The 27,372-nt window shown below is 39.4% G+C and overlaps 1 protein-coding gene and 1 pseudogene across 1 annotated transcript in view; both read right to left on the bottom strand.

Moving 5' to 3' along the window:
* The window catches only part of DNAH7 (dynein axonemal heavy chain 7), a 341,486-nt gene extending 318,824 nt beyond the window's left edge, over positions 1-22,662 (bottom strand). The window contains 3 exon segments of the mRNA XM_050752319.1: positions 1,855-1,917; positions 10,922-10,984; positions 22,520-22,662. Of these exon segments, the coding sequence (XP_050608276.1) occupies positions 1,855-1,917; positions 10,922-10,984; positions 22,520-22,534 (141 nt within the window). The 5' untranslated portion in view covers positions 22,535-22,662.
* Positions 17,125-18,018, bottom strand: LOC126932967 (glutathione S-transferase A4-like; annotated as a pseudogene).
* Positions 22,663-27,372: the final 4,710 nt, after the last annotated feature.

Here is a 27,372-nt window from a genome sequence, read left to right as displayed (position 1 = left end):
ATTTTTCCACCCGCCCTTCCCATTTCTCAACTCTCATATTGCTCCATAAAAGTTTTAAAACTCATAAAACTGCTACGAGGAGTTGTACAGAAAGGGTGAGAATCACGTCACCAGCTCCCAGAGGCTGGGAACCACTAGTGCCAGGTCATCCTTGATTTCAACTACAGGGGTCACCTCTAGAAGCCTGAAGTCTGTAATGAAAATCACTCTAGGTCATAATTACTGCTGGAGAAATTCTATCCAGGTGCAAACCTTAATACTGTATTCAAATAAAGTAGTTTTTTAAAAAATTCAAAGCTTATTTTCTAAATATCTGTTGAAAATATGATCTCCCTTAAAACACATAAGACCCAAAGAATGCTGAGGAAAAATTGCAAGACACGGCCAAATATGAATGCAAAACCAGGTTAAATCAGTCAATAAAAGAATTACATGATTATATACTTCACCGACAAGCAAGAACTGTCATTCCTCTCAGCCACAGATATTCGATAAGTAAATTTAAATTAAGTTTATATTTCTACATCTGTAAACTAACAATCCACAACAAACTAAAAAATGTCTATTGTTTCAGTTTTTTAATCTTTTACACTAGAAAATTTAAGAGGGATTTTGCAGAGCTAGAAAAACATGCTATGGCTCAATTCTGCAGACATTTTACAATAATTTAGCATTATCAACAAAAGTATATTTTCAATTAAAATTTGTATTTTTAAATGTTCAATATAATTAATCTAACAATGTTAGTCCAAGTTTCCTAAGTGAAACTGTCCTTCATTTCAAATTATCAGGAATCTTCTCTGCACGAAGCAACACAAATTCAATATTACAGTTTGTTCTCAGCTTTTAAAATATCTTTCAAAGCAAATAATGCTTTGGATGAACCTTGAAGACATTATGTTAAGTGAAATAAGCCAGAATAAAAGGACCAATATTGCATGATTCCACTTATATGAAATACCTAGAGTAGTCAAATACATAGAGACAAGAAGTAGAATGGTGGTTTGCCAGGAGCTGGGGGAGGGGAAAATGGGAAGTTATTGTTTAATGGACAGGGTTTGTTTAGTTAGATGAAAAGAGTTCTGGAGATGAGGGGTAGTAATGATTATACAACAATGTGAATGTACTAAATGCCACTGAATACTTAAAAATGGTTAAAATGGTCAATTTTATGTTATGTATATTTTATCAATTTTTAAAAAATAGTAATATTTGCATTGACCCTCCCCTTAACTTTCAGGAGTCACAAGAGTGTAACTTGGTGGCATTAAACTCCACATAATTACTAGACAATAAATTTTATTACATTAAAATCTAACTTGTACAGGGCTTTATCAACTGAAAACACCTATTAACTGCCTCTTCCACAAGACAATGACACTTTATAGTCAAAATAATGAAAAAAGATTCCAAGATCTAAGAAATACTTTGTAGCATGGCATTTTTCTGCTGAAGGAGCCATCTCCTTGAAGATAATCAGATCAACTCAGCTCATTTTCAAACTCAAACTGAGGCTCAAGAGATAAGTGACTCCCCAAAGGGCACAGAGCCATTAGAGGCAAAGCTTTACCCCAAGCCGTTTTTTATTTACTCCAATGCTGATACTCCTTCTGCTAACCCATCTTGGCAAGTCGTTCATTCAGAATACTGAAATATTCTACACATAAAGGTAATTATAGCTTATGGTTACTTTACTAAGATAGTTATTTGTCCTAATAGGCACACCTCATAGAATTTCTCCATCAGAAGAGAATCAAGTGGAGCAGGAATTCACTTACTTATTTTCAAGTTAGAAATCTAATAGACATTTTTTGAAGCACAAAAATTCAATGAGAATATATTTGGATAAGTTACCCTAGACAGCTGTGGTAAAGCTCTTGCTGGTGCCTTGAACTTTTCTTTGCTGGCTGATTTCTCCTGTGTGAAAAATATGAGGGGAAAAAAGTGTTTACTCTGTTAGTGCTAAAATTGATTCACTAAACCAAATTTTACTATTTAAAAAGTACGTATTATCCAACATATTCAAAGATATACTTTACTGCTTTTAAAATTCTCAGGTTTGTCTCAGAATTATTTTCTTTAGAGCAAGAAAATAAAGGAAAATTATATTCAGCAATATTTATCAGAAAGCTTTAAAAAGTATGCAAAACCTTTTATGTATCACATCTTCTGAGAAGTTATCTGATCCTGGTTAGTGTCAAGGACTTATACAATTTTACCTCTCCTCTCTATCGCTAAAATATTTCTGTCCTTATTGACAGAACAAAATGGTCCACTTCCTAAGGTGAATATGTGTTCAGGTTAATGCACCCTCCAATAGCCATAAATCACACTTGTGCTTTTTAGCATTAACTTTCAGAGAAAAGTGTTGCTATCTCTTTTGCAGCAGAGAAAAATTCTATGGTAGGAGTTTCATCTAGGTGAGAGGAAACATTTGTTGAGTTGAAAATGTCAATTTTGGGCAAGGTGTGGTGGCTCACGCCTATAATCCCAGCACTTTGGGAGGCCGAGGTGAGTGGATCACTTGAGGTCAGGAGTTCGAGACCAGCCTGGCCAATATGGTGAAACCCTGTCTCTACTAAAAATACAAAAATGAGCCAGGCGTGATGGTGCACACCTGTAGTCCTAGCTACTTGAGGGGTTGAGGCAAGAGAATCACTTGAACCTGGGAGGCAGAGGTTGGAATGAGCCAAGATCACACCACCACACCCTAGCCTGGGCAACAGAGTGAGATCCTATCTCAAAAAAAAAAAAAAAGAAAAGAAAGGAAGAATCAATATCGTGAAAATGGCCATACTGCCCAAGGTTATTTATAGATTCAATGCCATCCCCATCAAGCTACCAATGAGTTTCTTCACGGAATTGGAAAAAACTGCTTTAAAGTTCATATGGAACCAAAAAAGAGCCCGCATCTCCAAGACAATCCTAAGTCAAAAGAACAAAGCTGGAGGCATCACGCTACCTGACTTCAAACTATACTACAAAGCTACAGTAACCAAAACAGCATGGTACTGGTACCAAAACAGAGATATAGACCAATGGAACAGAACAGAGTCCTCAGAAATAATACCACACATCTACAGCCATCTGATCTTTGACAAACCTGAGAGAAACAAGAAATGGGGAAAGGATTCCCTATTTAATAAATGGTGCTGGGAAAATTGGCTAGCCGTAAGTAGAAAGTTGAAACTGGATCCTTTCCTTACTCCTTATACGAAAATTAATTCAAGATGGATTAGAGACTTAAATGTTAGACCTAATACCATAAAAATCCTACAGGAAAACCTAGGTAGTACCATTCAGGACATAGGCATGGGCAAAGACTTCATGTCTAAAACACCAAAAGCAACGGCAGCAAAAGCCAAAATTGACAAATGGGATCTCATTAAACTAAAGAGCTTCTGCACAGCAAAAGAAACTACCATCAGAGTGAACAGGCAACCTACAGAATGGGAGAAAATTTTTGCAATCTACTCATCTGACAAAGGGCTAATATCCAGAACCTACAAAGAACTCAAAAAAATTTACAAGAAAAAAACAAACAACCCCATCAAAAAGTGGGCAAAGGATATGAACAGACATTTCTCAAAAGAAGACATTCATACAGCCAACAGACACATGAAAAAATGCTCATCATCACTGGCCATCAGAGAAATGCAAATCAAAACCACAATGAGATACCATCTCACACCAGTTAGAATGGCGATCATTAAAAAGTCAGGAAACAACAGGTGCTGGAGAGGATGTGGAGAAATAGGAACACTTTTACACTGTTGGTGGGATTGTAAACTAGTTCAACCATTATGGAAAACAGTATGGCGATTCCTCAAGGATCTAGAACTAGATGTACCATATGACCCAGCCATCCCATTACTGGGTATATACCCAAAGGATTATAAATTATGCTGCTATAAAGACACATGCACACGTATGTTTATTGCGGCACTATTCACAATAGCAAAGACTTGGAATCAACCCAAATGTCCATCAGTGACAGATTGGATTAAGAAAATGTGGCACATATACACCATGGAATACTATGCAGCCATCAAAAAGGATGAGTTTGTGTCCTTTGTAGGGACATGGATGCAGCTGGAAACCATCATTCTTAGCAAACTATCACAAGAACAGAAAACCAAACACCGCATGTTCTCACTCATAGGTGGGAACTGAACAATGAGATCACTCGGACTCAGGAAGGGGAACATCACACACCGGGGCCTATCATGGGGAGGGGGGAGGGGAGAAGGGGGAGGGGGGAGGAGGGAGGGATTGCATTGGGAGTTATACCTGATGTAAATGACGAGTTGATGGGTGCAGCACAGCAACAAGGCACAAGTATACATATGTAACAAACCTGCACGTTATGCACATGTACCCTACAACTTAAAGTATAATAATAATAAATAAATTAAAAAAATAAAAAAAATAAAAAAAATAAAAAAAAATAAAAAAAAATAAAGTACTGTAACAGTTTCTATTTGCAATCTCTCATTACAAATAAAGCTACATCTTTGCAAAAAAAAAAAAAAAAAAAAAAAAAAAAAAAAAAGAAAAGAAAAAGAAAACAAAACGACAATTTTGATCCACAAAGCAGATAATATGAGTTGTGCTTTTGGCCAGTTGTCAATTTATTGCCTCTCAGCTCCAGCTCCAAATCTACCCTTTTCGCCCTCTTTTGGGAAATCTGACAGAACCCTAAAATGTTTCTCCTTTGATAACCAGCATAATATCATGAAGGGTACTAAAGGGTTACAGTAAGAGGAAGAAGCTTTCTTCCTGGTTCCAGTGCTTTTTCTCATGGCTCCCATGGTGTGGCTGCCAGCAGTCAGCATCCTCATCCATAGGCACCTTCCCTGCCTGTGGTGCGAGGCTGACCCAGAGGCAGACACCCGCCAGCAAGTTTCACTGGCATCCTGGTGGGTGATGTGAAAGTTGTCAGGTTCAAAATGGAGTCACTGTGTCAAACCTGACAAAATGGAGCCAAAAAGATCACAAAGAGAGGGTTCTCTTATACAATTTGCCTAAACAGAAGCTATCACAAGGACAGCTAGTAGCAGAAGGACAGCTAGCTGCATATACAAGAACAATCGCCCGATACACTATCTCATAAGCCCAATCCAAAACTGCAAGGGCCTAACTATCACTCCAAGATCACAAGTTCTACCTAGGAACTACTGACACTCACCAATCAAAACTCGCCAGCTCTTGTAAGTGTGCTTCCATCTAGGAGAGGATGTGGAGCAGGGTATTCTAAGAACGTTTCAAAAAGAAAAAGGGTGGAAGCTAAGCCTTAAAGCACACCTGGATCTCCACAGAGAAGAACAGCAAAAAGCTTACTGAAGTCAGAGGGTACATCAAGAATTGGAGTCTAAATGTCAATGGCAGGCTTTGAGGCTGCGTTGGAGTGGATGGGGAAGGTAATCCATTCCCTAATTCAACAACGGTTTACCAGCTCCTACCATGTGCTGGGCTCTACTTAAGATACTTAGTCTATAGTCGTGGAAAGGACTAAGTCCCTCCGCTTATGTAGTACACATTCTAGAGGAGGTACAGACAGTTATTTCCGAACAGATCCATAATGTAACCTCAGAAAGTAGTATGTACAATGAAGAATAATAAAACAGTGTGAAAGGATAGAGAGGGAAGGAGTGGAAAAGTGCTAGGTTAGACGGAGTTGTGAGAGCTTCTCTGCAAAGGTTAGGTTTGAGTAGGAACCTGAATAAAAGGTAAGAGAAGAACAAACTAGAGCTAGACAAGTGGGTGCTGTTATATTATGGAGGACATGGGTTTCAGGGCTTGACTGGCCAGGCTGGCAATAGAGAGCCATTGCAGTCTCCTTTTAGGGTGACCTTTAGTCTCAGTTTGCTGAAGACAGGCCCAGTTTACACCTTTAGTCTCAGTTTGCCCAAGCATAAATAGTAGAACTTTCACTCTCAATGGCATCTCAGTTTAAATGATAAATTATATTGCTATCCTGTTTATGATGCAGAGACATACAAAAGGCTATTTCATAAATGGTTCTGATGATAGGAACAGGATACATGAGAAGCAGGGGACTAGAGTCAGCAGTGAGGCTAGTTTAGTAGCTTTTTAAGAATGACACAGGCAACAGGAGACATGGGCCTGGATTTACAGAAAATGTTGGTAACAAAAGGTCGCCTCTACCTCTCTAAGGCATTGCTCTGATCATACTGCTCTCCTGTTCAGAAACATTTTCAAGCCCCCTATTGAAGTAGGCACAACTCTTCTTGGTTTCCAAAGCCCTCCTCAATATACTCCAAACTAGTTTCCAGCCTCTCTTAGCTACTTTGTAGCCATGTGATTTGTGTGGCCAGTGAAATGTGAGCACAACAGGAAACACAGTTAAGAGCTAGAGGGACAGGCGGTTAAAAGCTGGTGTGCCTCCTCCATCACTATCTCACACCCATGGAGCCCATGTGTTCCCACTGGCATAGCTATAAGATGGAGCACTACCTGACCCCCGTCAGACTTCATGTGAGCAAAGCCTAATCTTTGCTGGGTTAAGTCTCTGAGATTTCCACTTCCATTTGTTTTGTCAGCTAGTATTAATTACCCTATTAGAGCCACCAATAGGTTCCAAAATATCTCCCCATTAAAATCTAGCCCTTTAAGATCAAAATCGAAAAAGTTTACATTTCATTTCTTAACTCCAACTGTTAAGTATACTCTCCTTTGAAGATGCATAGCATTCTTTATTGTTTAAATTATTTTTGGTCAGACATGATGGCTCATGCCTGTAATCCTAGCTCTTTGGGAGGCAGAAGGGAGCGGATTGCTTGAGCTCAGGAGTTCAAGACAAGCCTGGGCAACATGGTGAAACCCCATCTCTACCAAAAAAGAGACACAAAAATAACCGGGATATGGTGGTGCACGCCTGTGGTCCCGGTTACTCAGGAGGCTGAGGAGGGAGGATCGCTTGAGCACAGGAAGTGGAGGTTGCAGTGAGCCAAGAATGCACTATTGCACTCCAGCCTTGGCAACAGAGAGAGACCCTATCTTTAAATAAACTATATATATTCTGAATTATGAATTATGTGTACACCTACCTCTACTGTTCTCCTAACCCCTCACCCCACCCCACCTCCACCTACTAAATCAGTCTTATAGAGATGAGTGACTGTGGTTTGGCTGTGTCCCAACCCAAATCTCATCTTGAGTTATAGTTCCCATAATCCCTATGTGTCATGGGATGGACCTGGTGGGAGATAATTGAATCATGGGGGCAGTTTCCCCCATGCTAGTCTTGTGATAGTAAGTTCTCACAAGATCTGATGGTTTTATAACGGGCTTCCCCTTCTTGGCTCTCATTCTTCTCCCTCTTGTCTCCTGCCACCATGTGAAGAAGAAAGTTGCTTCCCCTTCCGCCATGTTTGTAAGTTTCCTGAGATCTCCCCAGCCATATGGAACTGTGAATCAACTAAAGCTCTTTTCTTCATAAATTACCCAGTCTCGGGTATTTCTTCATAGCAGCATGAGAAGGAACTAATACAATGGAAAAACTGACTTTAAAGTCATTTTAGCTTTATCTTAGAAAATTATAAAATGGTGAGGCTGGGCACAATGGCTTACAGCTGTAATCCCAGTACTTTTGGAAAACCAAGGCAGGAGGATCACTTGAGCCCAGGAGCTCAAAACCAGCCTGGGCAACATGGTGAAACCCTGTCTCTACTAAAAATACAAAAATTAGCTGGGCGTGGTGACCCATGCCTGTGGTCCCAGCTACTGGTAAGGCTCATGTAAGCCCAGGAGGTGGAGGCTACAGTGAGCCATGATCACACCACTGCACTCTAGCCTGGACAACACGGCAAGACCCTGTCTCAAAAAAAATTACAAAATGGTTAACCATGCCCTAAGAAAAGAATAACTAAAGATAAAAGAAAGGAAAGGAAAAGAAAGCAAAGAGTGCAATGAGCTTCAGATAGTACTTTCTGAAATACAAGCACCTGATTAGGGGAATGTTTCACACATATACAATGCTGTAATCCAAATGGTTCTGGTTTCTACAATTGCCATTGGGCTACACAAAGGGAAGGGAAATATGAGCACAACATTTTCAAGCTAACAGGTGCAATAGGTGTTCTCAGAGTTGAAGCCCTCCCTTTGGGGAGAATGAGGGTGTGGCAAAGGCCTGAGAAGAATGCAGTTATAGATGACAGAGAGGAACCACTCTGGGATGTCTAGTCCAAGTGCCCTGGAATTTTCACATCAGGGACAGAGGTAATCTGAATGACATCTATTGTACTGGAGTCACTACAAATATCCAAAACACCCTATGTAACCCAAGCCTCCTATACAACCACCCCATCACTGCCACCACCCTGACTTTTTAAGATCTCTGCATCGTCCATTCTGTTGCTGAGCTATTTCTCCAAGTCTCATCACCACTCTAGGTGAAGAAAGGTAGTGAGGACTTTAATGTTTCCTTCTTACATTGCAGTGCAGAATATGTATCTCATAGAACATCTTACAAATAGTGCTTCTCTAGCTAACCAAGACAAGGAGCCACACATGTGTCAGAAAATCATCTGGCAAATGATGCCTCACATCCTGCTGGCCTCACTTTGGATTCCAGATATGGCTGCAGTAAAGTTCTGTACTAACTTCTCATACAAGAAAATATCTTTTGCAGCCGGGCACAGTGGCTCATGCCTGTAATCCCAGCACTTTGGGAGGCCGAGGGGGGCGGATTACCTGAGGTCAGGAGTTCGAGACCAGCCTGGCCAACATGGTGAAACCCCATCTCTACTAAAAATACAAAAATTAGCCAGGCATGGTGGCATACGCCTATAACCCCAGCTACTTGGGAGGCTGAGGTAGGAGAATTGCTTGAGCCCGGGAGGTGGAGGTTGCAGTGAGCCGAGATCATGCCACTGCACTCCAGCCTGGCCGAGAGAGTGAGACTCTGTCTAAAAAAAAAAAAAAAAAGAAAAGAAAGAAAAAAGAAAAAGTATTTTCCGTTCTGCAGTGGGAATCCTCTAATGCTATAGTATGGGACTCTAGAAAGAGCCCACTCTGCTCACACACATGAGCAACCAGAGAGGATGGGACTCAACATCCCCAGGAACAATCTTTCACCAATACAGGATGAAAGATGACAGATAAATGCTATTCCTTGACCCTCCTCAGGTGATCAATTCCAGGAAGCATTCTATAAGCTCAAAGGTCATGGCAGGACACACCAGTTGCCTACTGATAGCCCATGGTTGTATGGCTTTTCCTTCTTCCTAGTTTTACTCTCCTCAATCTCTTATTATTGCCTCTCAAATACACTACGTGCCCACAAGCCCTTGTTTCAGATACCTCGTGCACAGGAAAATAGGCTAGGAAAACATGTAAGTCAGTGCTCTTTCATTTCCATCTGCCCTTTCATTGTCCAACTCTAATCTTGTTCCATAAAAGATTGAAGACTCATGGGAGGGATATGAATGAGGTGTGCAGAAAGGGTGAGAATCAGGTCACCAGATCACAGGGGCTGAGAGCCACCAGTGCCGGTTTCAACTACAGCGTTCACCTCTAGAAGCCTGAAGGTCTATAATGAAAATCACTCTACGTCTTAATTACTGCTGGAGAACTTATACCCACACTCTACGTCTTAATTACTGCTGGAGAACTTATACCCAGGAACAAACTTTAATATTCAAATAAAAATTTTTTAATGAACGAATGTTTTTAAATATCTCTTAAAAAATCTTGGCCGGGCGCGGTGGCTCAAGCCTGTAATCCCAGCACTTTGGGAGGCCGAGACGGGCGGATCACGAGGTCAGGAGATAACACCATCCTGGTTAACATGGTGAAACCCTATCTCTACTAAAAAAAAAAAATACAAAAAAACTAGCTGGGCGAGGTGGCGGGCGCCTGTAGTCCCAGCTACTCGGGAGGCTGAGGCAGGAGAATGGCGTAAACCCGGGAGGCGGAGCTTGCAGTGAGCCGAGATCCGGCCACTGCACTCCAGCCTGAGCGACAGAACAAGACTCCGTCTCAAAAAAAACAAAAAATCTAATTTCTTTAAAAGACATAAAACAAGGATACGGAAGGAAAATTACAAGAGCCAGTCAAATATGAGCACAATATAAGGTTTTAAATCAGCCAACAAAAGCATTTTAGACAATTACATGCCTTGCTGGCTAGAAGAGATTATTCAACTCAGCCACTGAATATTTACTCAGCAAGTACATTTAAATTTAACACACCAAAAAAACTAATACCATTTTTTTCAATTTTAAAATTTGTCAAATTTTTTAAAAGAGAAAATATCTATTATTTCAGATTTACTTATAAACTAGAAACAAGATAAATACTTATTTGCAGAACTAAGAAAAAGCTTTGATTCTATTTTGTAGAAACTTTTGGTAATCTTGGTATTATCAGTACAAATAGGTACACAATTAAAACATGTACTTTGAAATGTCCAAGATCATACACTTATAATTTTCATCCACGTTTTTTAATTTCAAAATATTAGGAATCATCTCTGCATAAAGCAGTCCAGATTCCATTACACAGTTTATGCTGCGCTCTTAAAATATGTTTCAAAACAAATAATATTTGAATTGAAACTCCACTTAAACTCAACTGTAGAAGTTATAATAGTTATAATAGTTTAACTCAACAGCATTAAGATCAACATACCTAGACAGCAAATTTTATTCTGTAAAATCTAACCTGTACCCAACCATTCTGTACATACTTGAAAATTACAACCTATAGTTATTTTATCGATATTATTCTTTCTAAGCTATGTACCTCATAGAATTTCTCCATCAGAAAAGAATCAAATGGAATTTAACATTGTTTAAAATTTAAAATCAGAAATTCAGTAACTTACTTTCAAGTTTGAAAAGTAGTAAACAAACATTATTATAAAAGAATAGAGTATGATGGTATATTGGTAAATTACCATAGACAGCTGTGGTAGAAATCTTACTGGTATCTTGGATTTTTCTTTGCTGGACGATTTATCCTGTATGAAAAACATGAAAAAACAAAACTGTTTACTCCGTTAATGCTAAAATTGATTCACTCAACCAAATTTTACAGTGTTTATTATGAGCACACATCATCCAAAATATTCTAAAACATATTGTACAAATGGCATGATCTTGTATACAGAAAATGTTAAATGATTCATCAAAAAATATTAAAACTAGTCAATGAGTTCTTGTATCTAGCTAGGTTGCAGGACACAAGATCAATGCACAAAAGTCAAATGAATGTAGGATGTGCCAGGAGGGCAATGCATCCCAATTCCACAGGGAGAGGGCATGGAAGTTCTGCACCCAGGACCCTCCCAGGCCTCTCCGTATGTGTCTCTTCATGTGGTTTTTCCTGATGTATATCCCTTATAATAAAACAGTAATCATAAGTATTTTAAAAATCAATTGTATTTAATACAAAATTGAAATTAAGAGACGATTCCATTTACAATTGCAGGAAATGGAATAAAAGACTTAAGAATACATTTAACAAAAGAAGTGTAAGACCTATACAATGAAACCATAAAACATTATTGAAAATAATTAAAGTTCTTAATAAATAAAAGGACAACCCATGTTCATGGATTGGGAGACTAATATTGTTAAGATGCAATACACCCTGAAAATATTCTACAGATTGAACAAAATCCCTATCAAAATCCCAGCTTCCTTTTTTGTAGAAATTAACACATTGATCATAAAATTAACATGGAAATGTATCAAGAATAATCAATCAATCTTGAAAAAGAGGAACAAATTTGGCAGACTCACACTTTCAGATTTTACAACTTACTACAAAACTACAGTAATAAAGACTGCATTGTTCTAGAATAAGGATAAACAGAAATCAAGGAAATAGGAGTTCAGAAATAAACCCAAACATTTATGGGCAATTGATTTTTCATGAGGGTTCCAAGACAATTTAATGGGGAATTGGGCATATCTTCTGGGAGTCTGTCTGAATCTAATTTATTCAAAACTTACTTGGCCCCACCTCCCTTCTCTATAACTAAAACTTCATTTTTTTTCCTAGAATGGTCTACTTCCTAAGGTGAATATGTATTCTGGTTTTTCTCCCCCGGCAAGTTGCTGTAAGTAACATTTGAACCTCTTAACAGTAACCTTAAGAGAAAAGTGCTAACCTCCTTTGCAGTAGAGAATAATTTCATGGTAGAAGTTTCATCTAGGTGAGAGGAAGCATTTGTAGAAAATGACAATCTGATCTATCAAGCAGATAACATGAGTTGTGCTTCTGGCTAGTTGTCAATTTATTGCCTCTCAGCTCCAAATCTGCCTTTTTTGCCCTTCTTTGGGATATGTAACAGGACATTATAACATTTCTCCTTTGATAACCAGCATATTGTTATGGGTGCCAAGAAGCACTGTAAGAGGAAGAGGTTTCTTTCTGATTCCACTGTTTTTTCTCATAGCTCCCATGGTGTGGCTGCCAGCAGTCAGCATCCTTGTCAATCTATGGTGTGAGGCTGACTCAGAGGCAGACACCCTCCAGCAAGTTTCACCAGCATCCCGGTGGGCAGCTTTCTACAAGTTTCACTTACATCACAGAGGGAAGACTTCCTTTCAAACTTTCAGGATCCCAGCAGGTGGTTTTCACCTCCTAGCCCAGACCTGCATCTCCTCAGCAAATATTTTTTGCATCCACTGGGCCACAGTCACACTTTCTCCCACGAGGTCTTAAATCTAAAGGCTTTGGGAAACGGATGGCTCTTCTCTTTGAGCAGAGAGTCTCTGCTCCCTTAACATTCTGGTTAATATTAAAACTATGTTTCTGGCAGGGTACAGTGGCTCATGCCTGTAATCCCAGCTCTTTGGGAGGCCAAGGTGGGCAGATCATGAGGTCAGGAGATCAAGATCATCCTGGCTAACACGGTGAAACCCCGTCTGTACTAAAAATACCCAAAAAAAATAAAAAAAAAATTAGCCGGGCCTGGTGGCGGGCACCTGTAGTCCCAGCTACTCAGGAGGCTGAGGCAGGAGAATGGTGTGAACCTGGGAGGGGGAGCTTGCAGTGAGCTGAGATTGTGCCACTGCACTCCAGCCTGGGCGAAAGAGAGAGACTCCATCTCAAAACAAACAAACAACAACAAAAACTATGTTTCCATTAAATAAAGAGAGATGGCTTGGAGCAGAGTATTCAAAAAAATACTTCACTCACGGTCTGTCCGTTATCCCCTAAACTCTCTTTTCCAAAATAATGAGGTTTATTTTCAATGTACATGTCCTCCATTCATAGATAATCTCTCTTTTCTCAGTCTAAAGATTTTCTGCTTATCTCTGGTGTTGTTTCCCCTATAAAAGCCGGGGTGGTATTTACTGTTATTTCTATTACTTGGCTTTTACTACATTTTTCACTACAACATCTTCCAAGTTTGTTCCTTGAGCACTCTCCCTTAGACCTAGATGGAGTGGCTGCTCCTTAGATCTGCTATTCCTCTCTTCTTTAGAGCTGTGCTGTCCTATGCACTAGATCCCTATAGCTACTGATCACTTGAAATGTGGCCCTTCTGAAGTGAGCTGTGTTGATATGTAGATTATGAAGACTTACCACAAAAAAACAAAACATGCAAATTATTCATTATATTAGTTTGCTAGGGCTCCCATAACAAAGTACACAGACTGGGTGACTTAACAGAAATATGTTTTCTCAAAGTTTGAGATCCAGGTGTCAACAGGGTTGGTGCTTTCTGAGGTCTCACTCTTTGTCAAGATGGCCATCTTTTCCCTATATCTTCATATCATCTTCCCTCTGTCATGTCAAATTTCTTTTTTTATAAGGATACCAGTCATTTTGGATTAGAGCCTACCATCACCAGCTCAGTTTAACTTAATCATCTCTCTAAGGGCTCTATGTACAAATACAGTCATATTCTGACATACAGCAGGTAAAAATTTCAACGTATGAATTGGGGGGACACCATTTAACCCATAATACTCATTATTAATTATTTACATTGGTTATAGTACACTTTATATTTATTTCATTGAGTGCCAAGTGTTGTTCTAGGACATCTATATCTCATTTAATTTTCTTAAAAACTCTATAAGTAGTGTTGTACCACTTTTGTGCCTATTGTATAGATGAGGACTTCATTTATAATGTAGTCTCTGCTCTCACAAAATAAACATTCTGGTTAATATTAAAACTATGTTTCCATTCAATAAAGAGAGATAGCTTGGAGCAGAGTATTCAAAAAATACTCCACTCACAGTCTGTCCATTATCTCCCAAACTCTTTTCCAAAGTAATGAGGTTTATTTTCAATGTACATGTCCTCCATTCATAGATAATCTCTCTTTTTTCTCTCTCAGTCTAAAGATTTTCTGCTCATCTCTGCTGTTGTTTCCCCTATAAAGGCGGAGGTGGTATTTACTTTTATTTCTATTACTTGGCCTTTAATACATTTTTTCACTCAACTACTAAAGGACATTGTTTTTGCAGCAGCAATTTGAAATTCTCTCTCTCTCTAATGTGCCTTTTGTTCTCTATTATTTTCACTTGTATGCAAACATGTTAAAATCCCATCTGAAAAAGTATCAGCCTTAATCCTATATTCCCTCTAGCAATTGCCCGATTTTTCTGCTCCCAAATTCTCCAGAATGTTCTCCAGTGAAGTATTTAATCCTTGCACACCACTCTCATCAAGAGGTCTGATTACCTCCACAATGCCAAGTCCTGTGGTAAATTCTCAGGCCTCACTTTACTCAATCTTTTAACAGTATTTTGACACAGTTGATCACTGTCTCCTTCTTGTATACTGTCTTCACTCAATTTCCAGAATGATTATATTTTTTATGCTCTTCCTAACTTCCTAATGAACACTTTTAAATTTTTCATTGCCAATTCCTTCTCATTTTTTTAAGTTCATTTTTTAATTTACAAATAAAAATTGTATACATTTATGGTGTACAATGTGGTGTTTTGATATACATATAAATCATAGAATGGCTAAATCAAGCTAATTAACATGTGCATTACCTCACATACTTACTTTTTGTGGTATGAGCACTTAAAATCTACTCTAATAGCAATTTTCAAGGATATATTTTTATGAAGTCTAGTCATCATGATGTATAATAGACCTCTTGATCTTATTTCTCCTGTTCCTTCTCATGTTCTGATCTTCGTGTGACAGACGTCCCTCAGTCCTCAGGTATGTTTCCTTTCTAATTGACCCGATCCAGTCCAAATATTTTAAATATTATCCATATACTGGAATCTCCCAAATTTATCTCCCCAGGATTAACCTTTATCCTGAGGTCCCCATTCCTATATTTGATTTTTGCTATCTCCACTCAGAGGTCAAATAGACACCTCTAACTTAACGTGTCCAAAATATTACTTGATCAATAAATTCCCACAAACCCTACCAGAACTTCCCCATATTTTATTAAACTCAGTAAATGGCATCACCATTAACACCATTATTTAAGCTAAAATCCCTGGTACCATCCTTCATTCCTCCCTTTTTCTCATATCATACATTTAATTCATTAGCAAACCCTCTGAGCTTTACCTACAATATATATCCTGGATCTAACATCTCACAATATCCATTATTATTATAAGCATGGTCTAAGGAACTGGAAAGAAAGCAGAGAGTGGAAAGAGAGATCAGGTGGAGAAAAAGAAAGAATGGGGGATGAAGAAGGAAAGGACAAAGAATCTTGATTATATCGTGTGTCTGTTACATACCTGAATCTATTCTGATGTCCATTCTCTTAGACTTCCCAGTTCAGCAAACCAAAAAAAAAAAATCTGTTTTATTTTTTGGAGTTTGAGTTCCACTGTACTTACTTGCAATAAAAAAAAAAAGCTTCTACTCTTAGTCATCAGTCTCAATGACTTAAAAATATACATGTGACTAAATCTACCTAACAGCCTAGTCTCTCAGTTGCTTAACCTCCTCATCTGTAACCTTGTCTTCTGCTTCATCTCTGCCAACCACTTTCATGGCAACCCCTCTAGGATCTTATCATTAAATATGGCAGCTCTTGTGAAATCTTGATTTTAAAACATTCTTTTCTCTGATCACCACATCCTTTGCTCCCAGCAAGTATGATCTGACGCCCTTCTGTATTTCTTTGTTTTGATTGAGACCTCTAATATCAAAGCTCCTTCTCAGTATCTATCTCCCTCTTATCTTCTCTTCCTCCTTGCCCAGTTTAGATTCTACAGTCCATAGTCACAACTACACCCTATCAAATACCCTCAACTCCCTCTGGTACATACTTAACTAAACCATAATCCCATTGAAATTCAACTACTTACCTTCTCTATGCTTGTAGCCAAGTAGGTATATACTGCTCGAGGAAAATCACATCTCCAGTCCCACCGGATTCACTTTGAGTGCATGATTACTAATCTCTGACATTCAAAACTTTTGAGATTTTCTAATAAATTTGGTGTCCTAAGTTTTGTAATGACCTATCTCCAGAGTTTCTCACACATCATCATTTTAATACTTGAGAATGCCTCCATCTCCCTGTAACTAAGTCTACAGACCTACTTACAATCACACCTTTATTGTTCTTCTATCCTTCATCTACAAGCAGTTGGGGACACCATCGCACCTACGATCACAGACCAATCCCTCCATCTCCTTTCACTTTATTGAAGACAGTGCTTTTCTGATAATCCCTTCTTCCTTGAATTAGCAATGCCTCCCTTTATACTACAGAACTCCCATCAACATTGAAATAAAGAATGTTCATTTTTATTTTTGTTTTTATGTTACATTTAATCAGCATCTGCTGTTAATGGCAGCATGGTTTAGTTTTTGTTTTTTGTTTGTTTGACACAGAGTCTCATTCTGTCTCCCAGGCTGGAATGCAGTGGCGCAATCTTGGCTCACTGCCATCTCCACCACCTGGGTTCAAGCCATTCTCCTGCCTCAGCCTCCCGAGCAGCTAGGATTACAGGTGTGTGCCACCACACCAGCTAACTTTTGTATTTTGAGTAGAGATGGGGTTTCGCTATGTTGGCCAGGCTGGTCTCGAACTGCTGACCTCAGGTGATCCGCCTGCTTCAGCCTCCCAAAGTGCTGGGATTACAGGCATGAGTCACCGCGCCTGACCAGTTTGGTTCTTTTAAGACACTTTCCTCCTAGGATCTACAGTTTGCTTCTATTATCCACTACAGAAGGCCTGTGCTGATACTGCGATTGGATCGTTAATTCTTGCCATCATGTGACCTGCTGCCACTAGAACTGCAGAATGTTTCTAACTAGTTCAACATATTGGGTATCAGGGAGCGGCTTCCTCTGACTCCCAGGTTGTAGGAATTTCTTAATTCTGGAGATGTTGCTGATTCCTGTTTAAATTGCCTTCAGCAGAGGGAAGTCAGAAAGAACAGAAGCACTGAGTTCTTCTACCATTAAAACAGCTTCTAACAGTTGTATGTCTGCCCAATTGAATTTGTTGCCAACAAGAAGATCCTCTCCATGTTCTTTCAAAATATTTTCAAAGATGGCCGAGTACCGGGTTTTAGCTTTCTTCATGACTGAGCAAGGTTCTCCTCTTTTTCCTCAGTGGGCCAGTGCCATCATCATCATCAGGTCCAGGGTGCCCTCAGCACACATGTTCATCCCGACTCTCTCCTTCAGGTCCTTCCCACAGACATTGTACTTAGCAGCAAGGTAGCTGAGGATGGCTGTAGTCAGTGTCAGCATCATTCCATCAATTTCAACCAAAGGCACTTGGCAGAAAGCAGGTGTCTATCCTTCTGCAACTTTTCATATTATTATCTTGTTTCAATAAATTCTTCTTCAAACTCTATTCCAGCTGCAGCCAGCAGCCAGAGGACTGACTCCATCCTGCCCCTGACACCAAAGTAGTAGAGCTTGGGTTTGGCTGCCATGACTCCTGGCTCAGGGTTTTCTGTTCAGCTATCTGGAAGCTCCAAGAATGTTTATTTTTAAAAAGAAAAGAGGCTGGGTGCAGTGGCTCATGCCTGTAATCGCAGCACTTTGGGACGCTGAGGCAGGCGGATCATAAGGTCAGTAGTTTGAGACCAGCCTGGTCAATATGATGAAACCCCATCTCTACTAAAAATACAAAACTTAGCTGAGCATAGTGGCAGGCACCTGTAGTCCCAGCTACTCAAGAGGCTGAGGTAGGAGGATGGCGTGAACCCAGGAGGTGGAGGATGCAGTGAGCCAAGATCACACCACTGCACTCCAGCCTGGGTGACAGAGCGAGATTCCATCTCAAAATAAATAAATAAATAAATAAATAAATAAATAAATAAATAGAAAAGAAAAACCTTCTTTGATTGTGCTTTCCACTCCAATTATCACCCAATTAATTTATCTGTTTCCTGTACCAAGATTGTGCACAGTATCTATATTTACTCACGTCTCATTCTCTTTAAAATTAGGAAATATTTCAAACATACAGAAAATATCATGAACACTTGTGTATCTTCAACCCAATTCTTTGCCATCCTGGAATTTTGTGTTTATCATTCCTAAGCAAATTTTTACTACACTTATTACTACATATGATTGTCAAACAACCTAAGATTGTTACTGCATGTTTTTAATTTTATATAAATGCCATCACACACAATTTGTATCCTTCTGCAACATGCTATTTTTTAATATTGTTTTTGAAATTTATCCCCATTAATACACATTTCTCAATGATTTTCACAGCTGTATAGTATTCTGTGAGCATAGTACAATGTATCCATTCCATTCCCTAGCAAATGAACATTTAACTTATTTCCAATGTTTCTCTATTACAAAAGATGTCTCAGCGAACTCCTTGGGCATGTATTTTAGTATAAACACACACAATTAGGCATGTATCTCATATATACACACATATATGTGTGTGTATATATAACATAAATATATATGTGGATCTCTGTTTTTGTCCCATTAATTCCATTGGTTTATTATCTGTAAAAAAAAAAAAAACCCAATTATTATATTGCCTAACTTACTATGATTCCTGATAGGTCTTGAAATCTGTAGGGCAATTCCCTCCACTTTACTGTTCTTAAAAATTATCATAAACAATCTTGACCTTTTCCTACCATGTGAAATTTAGGATCTACATTGCATAAACTTTTTAGGACAATGACAGGAACACAATGAATACTGAGTCTTCTCTCTTTTGAGCACAATATATTTTTTTACTTATTCAGATTCTGGGAGCATATCCTTCAGAAACATTTTGTAGTAGTCTTCATAAGGGTGTCATATGTCTTTTCTAGATTTATTCTTAGGTATAAATATTTTAAATGAAAAATTCATCTTAGGACCTCAACAACTGTTAATCCAACTGATTTATGGACAGGGAACTGTCTATGAAGATTGCATCCATTTATAATAATATCTGTGATGGTTGTACTCTGCCTCAGATCAAGTCTTTACCCTCTTCTTCCTGCTCTGTGCGTGGGAGGTTGAATTCTACAGATGGACATCATCTGTGCCCTCAGTTCTCTGACTTCTGATAGGGATTAACCAGAAAAGTCACCAGGAGGAGACTGAAGAGCAGGAGGACAGAAAGTTTAGGATATTTGTTTCCCAGTCTTTCCTATTCTCTGTAGTTCTGATAGTGGCTGAATTCTTCCAGACCTCAGCTCCTGTCAGGAAGCTACCATTCAAAGTATCTAGCACTCATCAGGGTCTGAGAATAATGTTCAGTTTCAATGACCAATCAGGCCTAACCATGGTAATGGCATCCTACTGTCCTACTGCTGTTAATCCTTGAGTGTCTCTTTATCCCTCGTGGTCCCCTTAACCTTACCGACACCTCTACAAATGGTCTTTTTATAATCGTTCTTCAGTTAAGTCCTTTTGAGTATGCCATCTGTCTTCTGTTAGGATTCTGACTAATATAATTTTACATTCTAAACTTAAAATTGCTAAAGAGTCTAGGTCTTCCTTAAATAGTTCGGCTTTGCATTTTGTTTTTACTTCGCTGATTTTCACCTACTTGACTACTGGAAGAGATGTCATAAACTTGGTATAGCTCAAATATTAACTATCCTGATCAAATGACTAGAATCTATAAATGTGTCTGGTTAAATCAACAAAAACCTCTCAAAATTTAGTAGTACTGATTTAAATATAGTTGTCAATTGTCACATGTTTGAGTTGTGGTTGTTAAAGTTATCACCCTGCTGTTGGTCTCATATCCAACTTTTTTCATTCTTTCCCCTTTTTAAGCAATGACACTTTAAAAACATGATGAAGGAAAACGGAATGAACATAACATCGTATAAACACAAATTACTTGATTCCATAACTAGAAAAAGTGCTGGGGTAGAAAAAGACCGACAGCTTTTTCCTCTTTTCTGCCCACAATCTGTAGTATATCTGTGGGGAGCTTCCTGGTCTTTGAATATTTGTGCTTTTAAACCTCTGAAAGTTTTTCAACTGATACTAAAAATGCCTTTTAAAGTTTTAACTCATTTAAAAAATGAAATGAGCAATTGCAAAAGATTTATATTTCTTCTAAATACCTAATTTAAGAGAAAAGCCCAGACTGCTATTCCTGAAAAATTCCATGTCACTCTCAACCTTCCACTAATGAGATGAATATGTTAAAATCTCCTTCAGCAAATACGATTTTACCACCTGCTCACTTTCTCAAACTGAATGAATATACAAGTAAATGTCACATAAAAAATGGCATTTCCAAAAGTTTAATCCATTCTGTTTGTTTTAGGTTAAAATATAAAAACTTTCATCCTTCCAAAGGAAAACTACACTCTAAATTAGCATAAATGAAAGTCTCAAGATTAGTTTTTAAATTACAAATCAACCAAAACAGTGATAGAGGGCCCTCTGCTGTTCAAAAACAGTAAGTGGAAAATGGAAATCATGTCCATTCTTTTAAGATCCCGCTGCCTCTTCAGTAAATCACAACCTTTCAGGAGGGGGAGTGAGAGACTAGGGTGTCATTTCCCAACACTACTTTTATAAAGATGAAGTAAAATTTAGAACTTAACGGCTGATTGGTTTTTAGTGGATATTTTTTAGTTGTAGATGGGTAAGTTAGGGGAATTGTGAAAAATAGCCATTGAGAAATACCATTGGAAATGTGATAGAAGTGTATTTTAAACTCTAACAACGTAGGATATGGTTCAAGATCTGACCAAAGACTAAATTTGGGCAAGAAGCAAAGAAGCTGCTCAATATATAATAATGGTGACGATAACAAATGTTATTAAATCTGATCACATTAATATCACGTAGAAAAAAATTACTAGTAAGATGTATTAAACAATTGCTCAGTGTTTTTGGTTACTTGTATCTGAATTCTTTGTTTTTTGCTTGCTCATTTACTCTTTTATTATTAATACCAATACTAATCATACTTTAGCATATGAACCAAAGTGTCCATTTCTCAGTTCTTAAGTTACACTTATTTTTTTTAAAAAAGGCTCAAACCAAATTTTCTTGGGCATTTCAGGTATTAATTACTTATTTGATTAATTAACCAATTAGGATCTTCACATAATTCTGTGAGTAATGTACAACTCAATGGATAGGAGACTAAATCCGTCTTAATACCGTTTCCACAGTAAATTCTAACACTACCGAAAAAAGCATTATAAAGCAATTAAAAAGAAATAATTATAGTTTAATATTGTTTAAAAGCTAAATGAAATTTGCAGGCTTAAAAACAACTGTTTTTCTTCCACGAAGTTTATAGGGTCTTTTTCCTTATTCATCACTACGTAGAAAGCTAGGGTTGTTTTCTAGTTAGCCAGAATAATGCCCACGCTTAACATCTTCTCATGCTGTGCTGATATTAAGACGATTGACCATCGTTCTGCCTTTCTTTCTGTTAGTTGCTCTTAAGTCAATAAAGAAAGAATTCTTAGAAGAAAAAGGAGAGAAAGAGAAAGAAAAAAGAGAAAGAAAAGCAGCTACTGCAAAATATATATTTTATCACATAGTATGGAATATCATCTTAAGAAGTGCCATTTGTCACTTACCAAGGCCTTTCATGTATAGTATAATACTGTTATGGTATGGGATGGTCTCTTATTTGAAATTGACAACAACCTCAGAAAGAAGAAAAGTTATTCTGGTGTCTGGTGTTTCCCCAGCTCTGCGTAAGAGGTGGGAGAATCAAGGTTTAGAAAGACTAGGAGATTTGCCCAAAGTCACACGGCTAGGAATTGGCTTCGATTCCCACCCTAGAACCCAAACCCGTGGCAACTCCTCGCATAGCCGCCTCTCACCCAAGCACACTTCTATTAGCATTCTGGGGGTGCTCTGGGCTGTGGCTCCCCCTGCTGGCGCGCCACTGGGCTGCTAGGTTTCGTTGTTATGACGACCAAGGGCGAATAGCTGGGAAGGGAACGTATAAGGGCATTCGCGGAAAGCGCTCAGAAACCCAGGCCATAAGTGGAGTGAAGGAAGCTGTACACCGTGGAGTCACAGCTGGGGAGTTTGGTGGGCAGGACGGGCTTCCACCACTTCTGAAACGCCTGGGAAGCGTCGCGGCGGCGGCGAGCCTGGCAAAGAGCAGCCCTCTCACCTGCTCACTGCTCATGGCTGTGAGGACGCGCTGGCCTCACCGGCGCTTCTGGGTCGCTCCTGCCGCAGCACCCCCTAGAACGATAGAGGCTGCACGCCGGGACGTGCCGACGGTCTCAGCTCCCTCTGCGCCAGGGCCGTCTAGCGTCCTGGCAGCCTTTGTTGCTAAGCAACAGGCCCGCGCAGGTTCCATTTCCGGTTATCTGTTGCTTCTGGGGCTGGACCCGGAAGCTGGCGCGCGCTCCCGCAAGAGGAGCTTTCCGGGGCGCGCCTGCTAGGGTGGTGAGGTCTAAGGTGTGCGTTGAACAACCAAGGACACTGGGTGGGTCCCTCCAATATCCTCTGATTACTGAAGTAGATCCTCACACTTCCGCACCCTCCTTCTAACTGAGCTGGGTGCCCGGGACCGCTGCCTTAACCCCTCAGAGGTCTCGGAGAAACACCGGAATGAAATGATTACAAATTTCATTGCTAATGTGGGCGAGTGGAATAATGCGAACAAAGCATGCAAAGGCAGGAGCCAGTAAACACCTTTCATCATTCATGTGCTTCCAACCCCTGTGCTGTTGACTCTTCTCACACTCTAGAAAACTATCCTTTGGAAGAATACCAGTAAAGGAAACTTCCAACAATTCTTGAAACCAACATTCACAGATGGTTTACTACATGAAAAGTGGTGTGCTAAGCCCAAATGTGACCAAGACATAATTCTTTAGCCACAGGCTAGGGGGGTGTCCAAGCAAGCACTTAGCATGTAGTGGAGACGGTGCTAGGAATGGCAGTCCTCAAGGAGAACATAAAGCACCAGCTATTTTTCTCACGGAGGGTATGGAAGGGATGTGGAAGCTGAAATGTGAAGGAAGAAGAAATGCCAGGCGAAGAATGCCAGGCAAAAAGCAGGTCACATACAAAGACCTAAGACAAGAGAGCATAGCTATTGGAAGTAGTGAAAATGGTTCTGAAAGGTTGACGGAGTAGCTTTGGGTAAAGGGGATTGGAGCCAGTCTAGAGATGAAGCTGAGGTGATAAGCAGGTGGTATATCTTAAAGGACCCTATAAAAGGGCAGGAGTTTGGATGTCAAAAGCAACTGACCTCCACTGAAAAGTTTTATGCTAAGAAATGGCAGAATTCCATCCTGAAATTAACGAGGAACCTCAAGTGGTCATAAATAGACAAAACAATCTTGAAATTGAAGAATACAGTTGGAGTACTCACACTTCTTTTTTTTTTGTTTTGTTTTTGTTTTTTGAGACGGAGTCTTGCTCTGTCGCTAGGGCTGGAGTGCAGTGGCCGGATCTCAGCTCACTGCAAGCTCCGCCTCCCGGGTTCACGCCATTCTCCTGCCTCAGCCTCCCGAGTAGCTGGGACTACAGGCGCCCGCCACCTCGCCCAGCTAGTTTTTTGTATTTTTTAGTAGAGACGGGGTTTCACCGTGTTAGCCAGGATGGTCTCAATCTCCTGACCTCCTGATCTCCTGATCTGCCCCTCTCGGCCTCCCAAAGTGCTGGGATTACAGGCTTGAGCCACCGCGCCCGGCCTCACATTTCTTGATTTCAGAACTTACTACAAAACTATAGTGACCTTAACAATTTATTTTCAACAAATGATGTTGGGAAAACTAAATGTCCATATGCGGAAAAAATGCAGTTGGACCTTTACCTAAAATCATTATATACAAAATTATCTCAAAATTGATCAAAGATGTAACTGTAAGGTCTTAAACTATAAAACTCTTAGAAGAAAACTTAGAAGAACCGCTTCACGACACAGGATTTGGCAGTGATTTCTTGGACATGACACCAAAACGACAAAGAAAAAATAGACAATTCGGTTGCATCAGAATAAAAAACCTTTGTGCATCAAAGAATACTCTCATCAGTAAAAAGACAGTCCACACAGGCCGGGTGCGGTGGCTCACGCCTGTAATCCCAGCACTTTGGAAGGCCAAGGCGGGTGGATCACGAAGTCAGGAGATCGAGACCATTCTGCCTAACACGGTGAAACCCCATCTCTACTAAAAATACAACAACAACAACAACAACAACAAATAGCCAGGCGCGGTGGTGGGCACCTGTAGTGCCAGCTACTCAGGAGGCTGAGGCAGGAGAATGGCATGAACCTGGGAGGGGGAGGTTGCAGTGAGCTGAGATCGTGCACTGCATTCCAGCCTGGGCAATAGAGTGAGACTCCATCTCAAAAAAAAAAAAAAATCCACAGAATGGAAGCAAATATTTGCAAATCTGATGAAGGATTAATGTACAGAATATTAACAAGTGTTAATGAGGATGTAGAGAAATTGGAACTCTTGTGCACCACTGCTGAGAATGTAAAATGGTGCAGCTGGTATGGAAAATAGTATGGCAGTTCCTCCAAAAATTAAAATAGAAATACCTTATGATCCAACAATTCCACTTCTGGTACAAATCCAAAGAAGTGAAAGCTGGGACACAAACATATATATATGCTCATATTTATAGCAGCATTATTCACAATAGTCAAAAGGTGAAGCAACCCAAATGTCCCTTGATAGACAAATGCATAAACAAAATGTAGCATATACATTCAGCCTTTTAAAAAGGAAGGAAATTCTGACACATTGCCACATCTCTACATCTGCTACAACATAGATAAAACTTGAAGACATTATGACAACTGAAATTGGCCAGTCACAAAAAAAATACGGTATGATTCCACTCATCTGAGATAGGTAGAGTAACCAAATGTATATAGAAAGAAATTAGAATGGTGGTTGCCAGGGACTGGAAGAGGGAAGGCCAAGAAAGGGAATGAGGGAATTAATGTTTAATGGGTACAGAGTTTCAATTATGCAAGATGAAAAAAAATTTGAAGATGAATGGTGGTGATGGTTGTACCACAATGTGAATGGACTTCATGCTGCTGAATCGTACACTTGACAATGATTAGAATGGTAAATTTTATGCTATATATGTTTTACCATAATTTTAGAAATTTATTATAAATATCCTTAAAATAAGAGGAGGAAAACTGAAGCCAAAAATAAAGAAGGAAAAATGACAGGAACATATTCCCATTTTACAGAAACCACCCTAATTTCAGCATGGTAGAAGGATAGGAGGTAGGTGGGACTGGCAGAGAGACCTGTTAGAAGACTATTACAAGAGTACAGTGAGGGATGAGGATGGCTGGAATTGAGCCAATGACAATAGGAATGGAGCAGATACATTCAAGAGATATGCGGGAGATGACTTCATTAAGTAGTAGATGTTTAAAGTAAAAGTAGGTTGAGGATCATTTTACTGCTTTGGATACCTGAATGGATGGTGGTATTATTCACTGAGTAAAGAAAAAGGAGAAGAATAAACAGGCTTTACAGAGAAAGTGATGAGTCCAGCATTGGGCACGTTGAGTGTGAGATAGCTATAGGACATGGAAGTGTGTATATGGCTGGTAGACATTGCACATATTGGTCAGAGCTCAGAAGATAATTCCTGGGCTAAGGACATGGATCTGAAGCTAACATATAAATGACATCTGAATCCATGAGCATACATGAAATGGTTTGAGGAGTGTGTAGGGACAGAACAGCAAGGAACCTAGTAAAGAAAAAACTAAAACCTAAACACTAACAATCTTTATGAACTGGATAGAGGGGGATCCTGCAAAGAAAACTGAGAAAAAGTTAGCTAGAGATAACAGGGAACTCAGAGTATAGAATCATAGAAACCAAGAAAAACAGTATTTCAGGAAAAAGAATATAGAGAACAGTATCAAAAGCTTCTGACAATATGTAATCTAAGGATTTAAAGGTATCCATTGGATAGAGTGCCAAATAAGTCATTGGTGAATGTGGCAAAGGAGTTTCAGTACAATGCAGTGGGAGGATTTGGGGCCAGATTCCAGAGGCTGAAGAGTGAAAGGAGGGAGACCACCAGAATAGACAATCTTCAGAAAGTTTAGGTTATGAACGAGAGAGAGAGACTGGGGACTAAAAGGATTCAGGGAGAGAGGCACTATATTTTTTCAAATAGGAAAGTTTTGTTTGTGTTTAAATGCAAATAGGAAGGGAGAAGATGAAGATAGAGAAAAAAGTAAAAAGAGATAGGATTAATTTCAGACGGAGAGATCTTGTAAGAACACCTTGTAAAAGGAAGGAGGAGGAAGGATGAGTGGAAATATGGGTGTTTAAAGCTTGCTTGTGTGTAGTTGGGGACATTTCTCCCCCCCCCAAAAAAAAATGAATTTTATTTTCTCTGTGGTATAGAAAGCAAAATCACCTTCCAAGAATGAAAGGAAAGGTAGGAGGCAGGGGATGGTCAAAAATTTGAGGAGGAAGAAGTTTCAATAACTATGTGGCAGAAATGGAGGGAGAACAAAAGTGATTAAATAGAGGAAAAGCTCAGCTGAAATTGAAGCCTCTGAATCAGCGCCAGCAACAATCCACTTGGCTCTGCACCCCTTTCCAAAGGTCTTCAACAGACCAGACTTAGGTTCAGAGAAGACAAACACACAGTGTCTTTCCCAGGCTGGTATAACAGGAGGACAGAGCAAGAGAATGAAGAATCTGATAAGAGTGAAGTTGAAATAAAAAATCACAGAAACTAAAATAATGAGTAGAGGAAGAAAGGACTGTTAAATACGGAGAAAGGGAATGGGATGAAGAGGGTCTCAGAGAGGGTGACATAGTGGGAGAAACTAACTCTCAAAACACAAAGTGAAGGAGTGAGGGTATTGTCTCTGTGATTTCAGGAGTGGAGCAATTCCAGGTGTTGAGAATGTCCCCAGTGTGCCCACAGAAGTGGGGACTGAAGTGAAGGACTTTGCCATGGAAGGTCAAGGAACTAAGTTTCTCAAGCTATGGCTGTTCCCATGGA

This window comes from Macaca thibetana, chromosome 12 (genome assembly GCF_024542745.1).
Source record: "Macaca thibetana thibetana isolate TM-01 chromosome 12, ASM2454274v1, whole genome shotgun sequence".
Lineage (NCBI taxonomy): Eukaryota > Metazoa > Chordata > Mammalia > Primates > Cercopithecidae > Macaca > Macaca thibetana.
The sequence above is the reverse complement of the archived record's forward strand: the minus strand, read 5'-3'. Positions and strand labels throughout refer to the sequence as shown.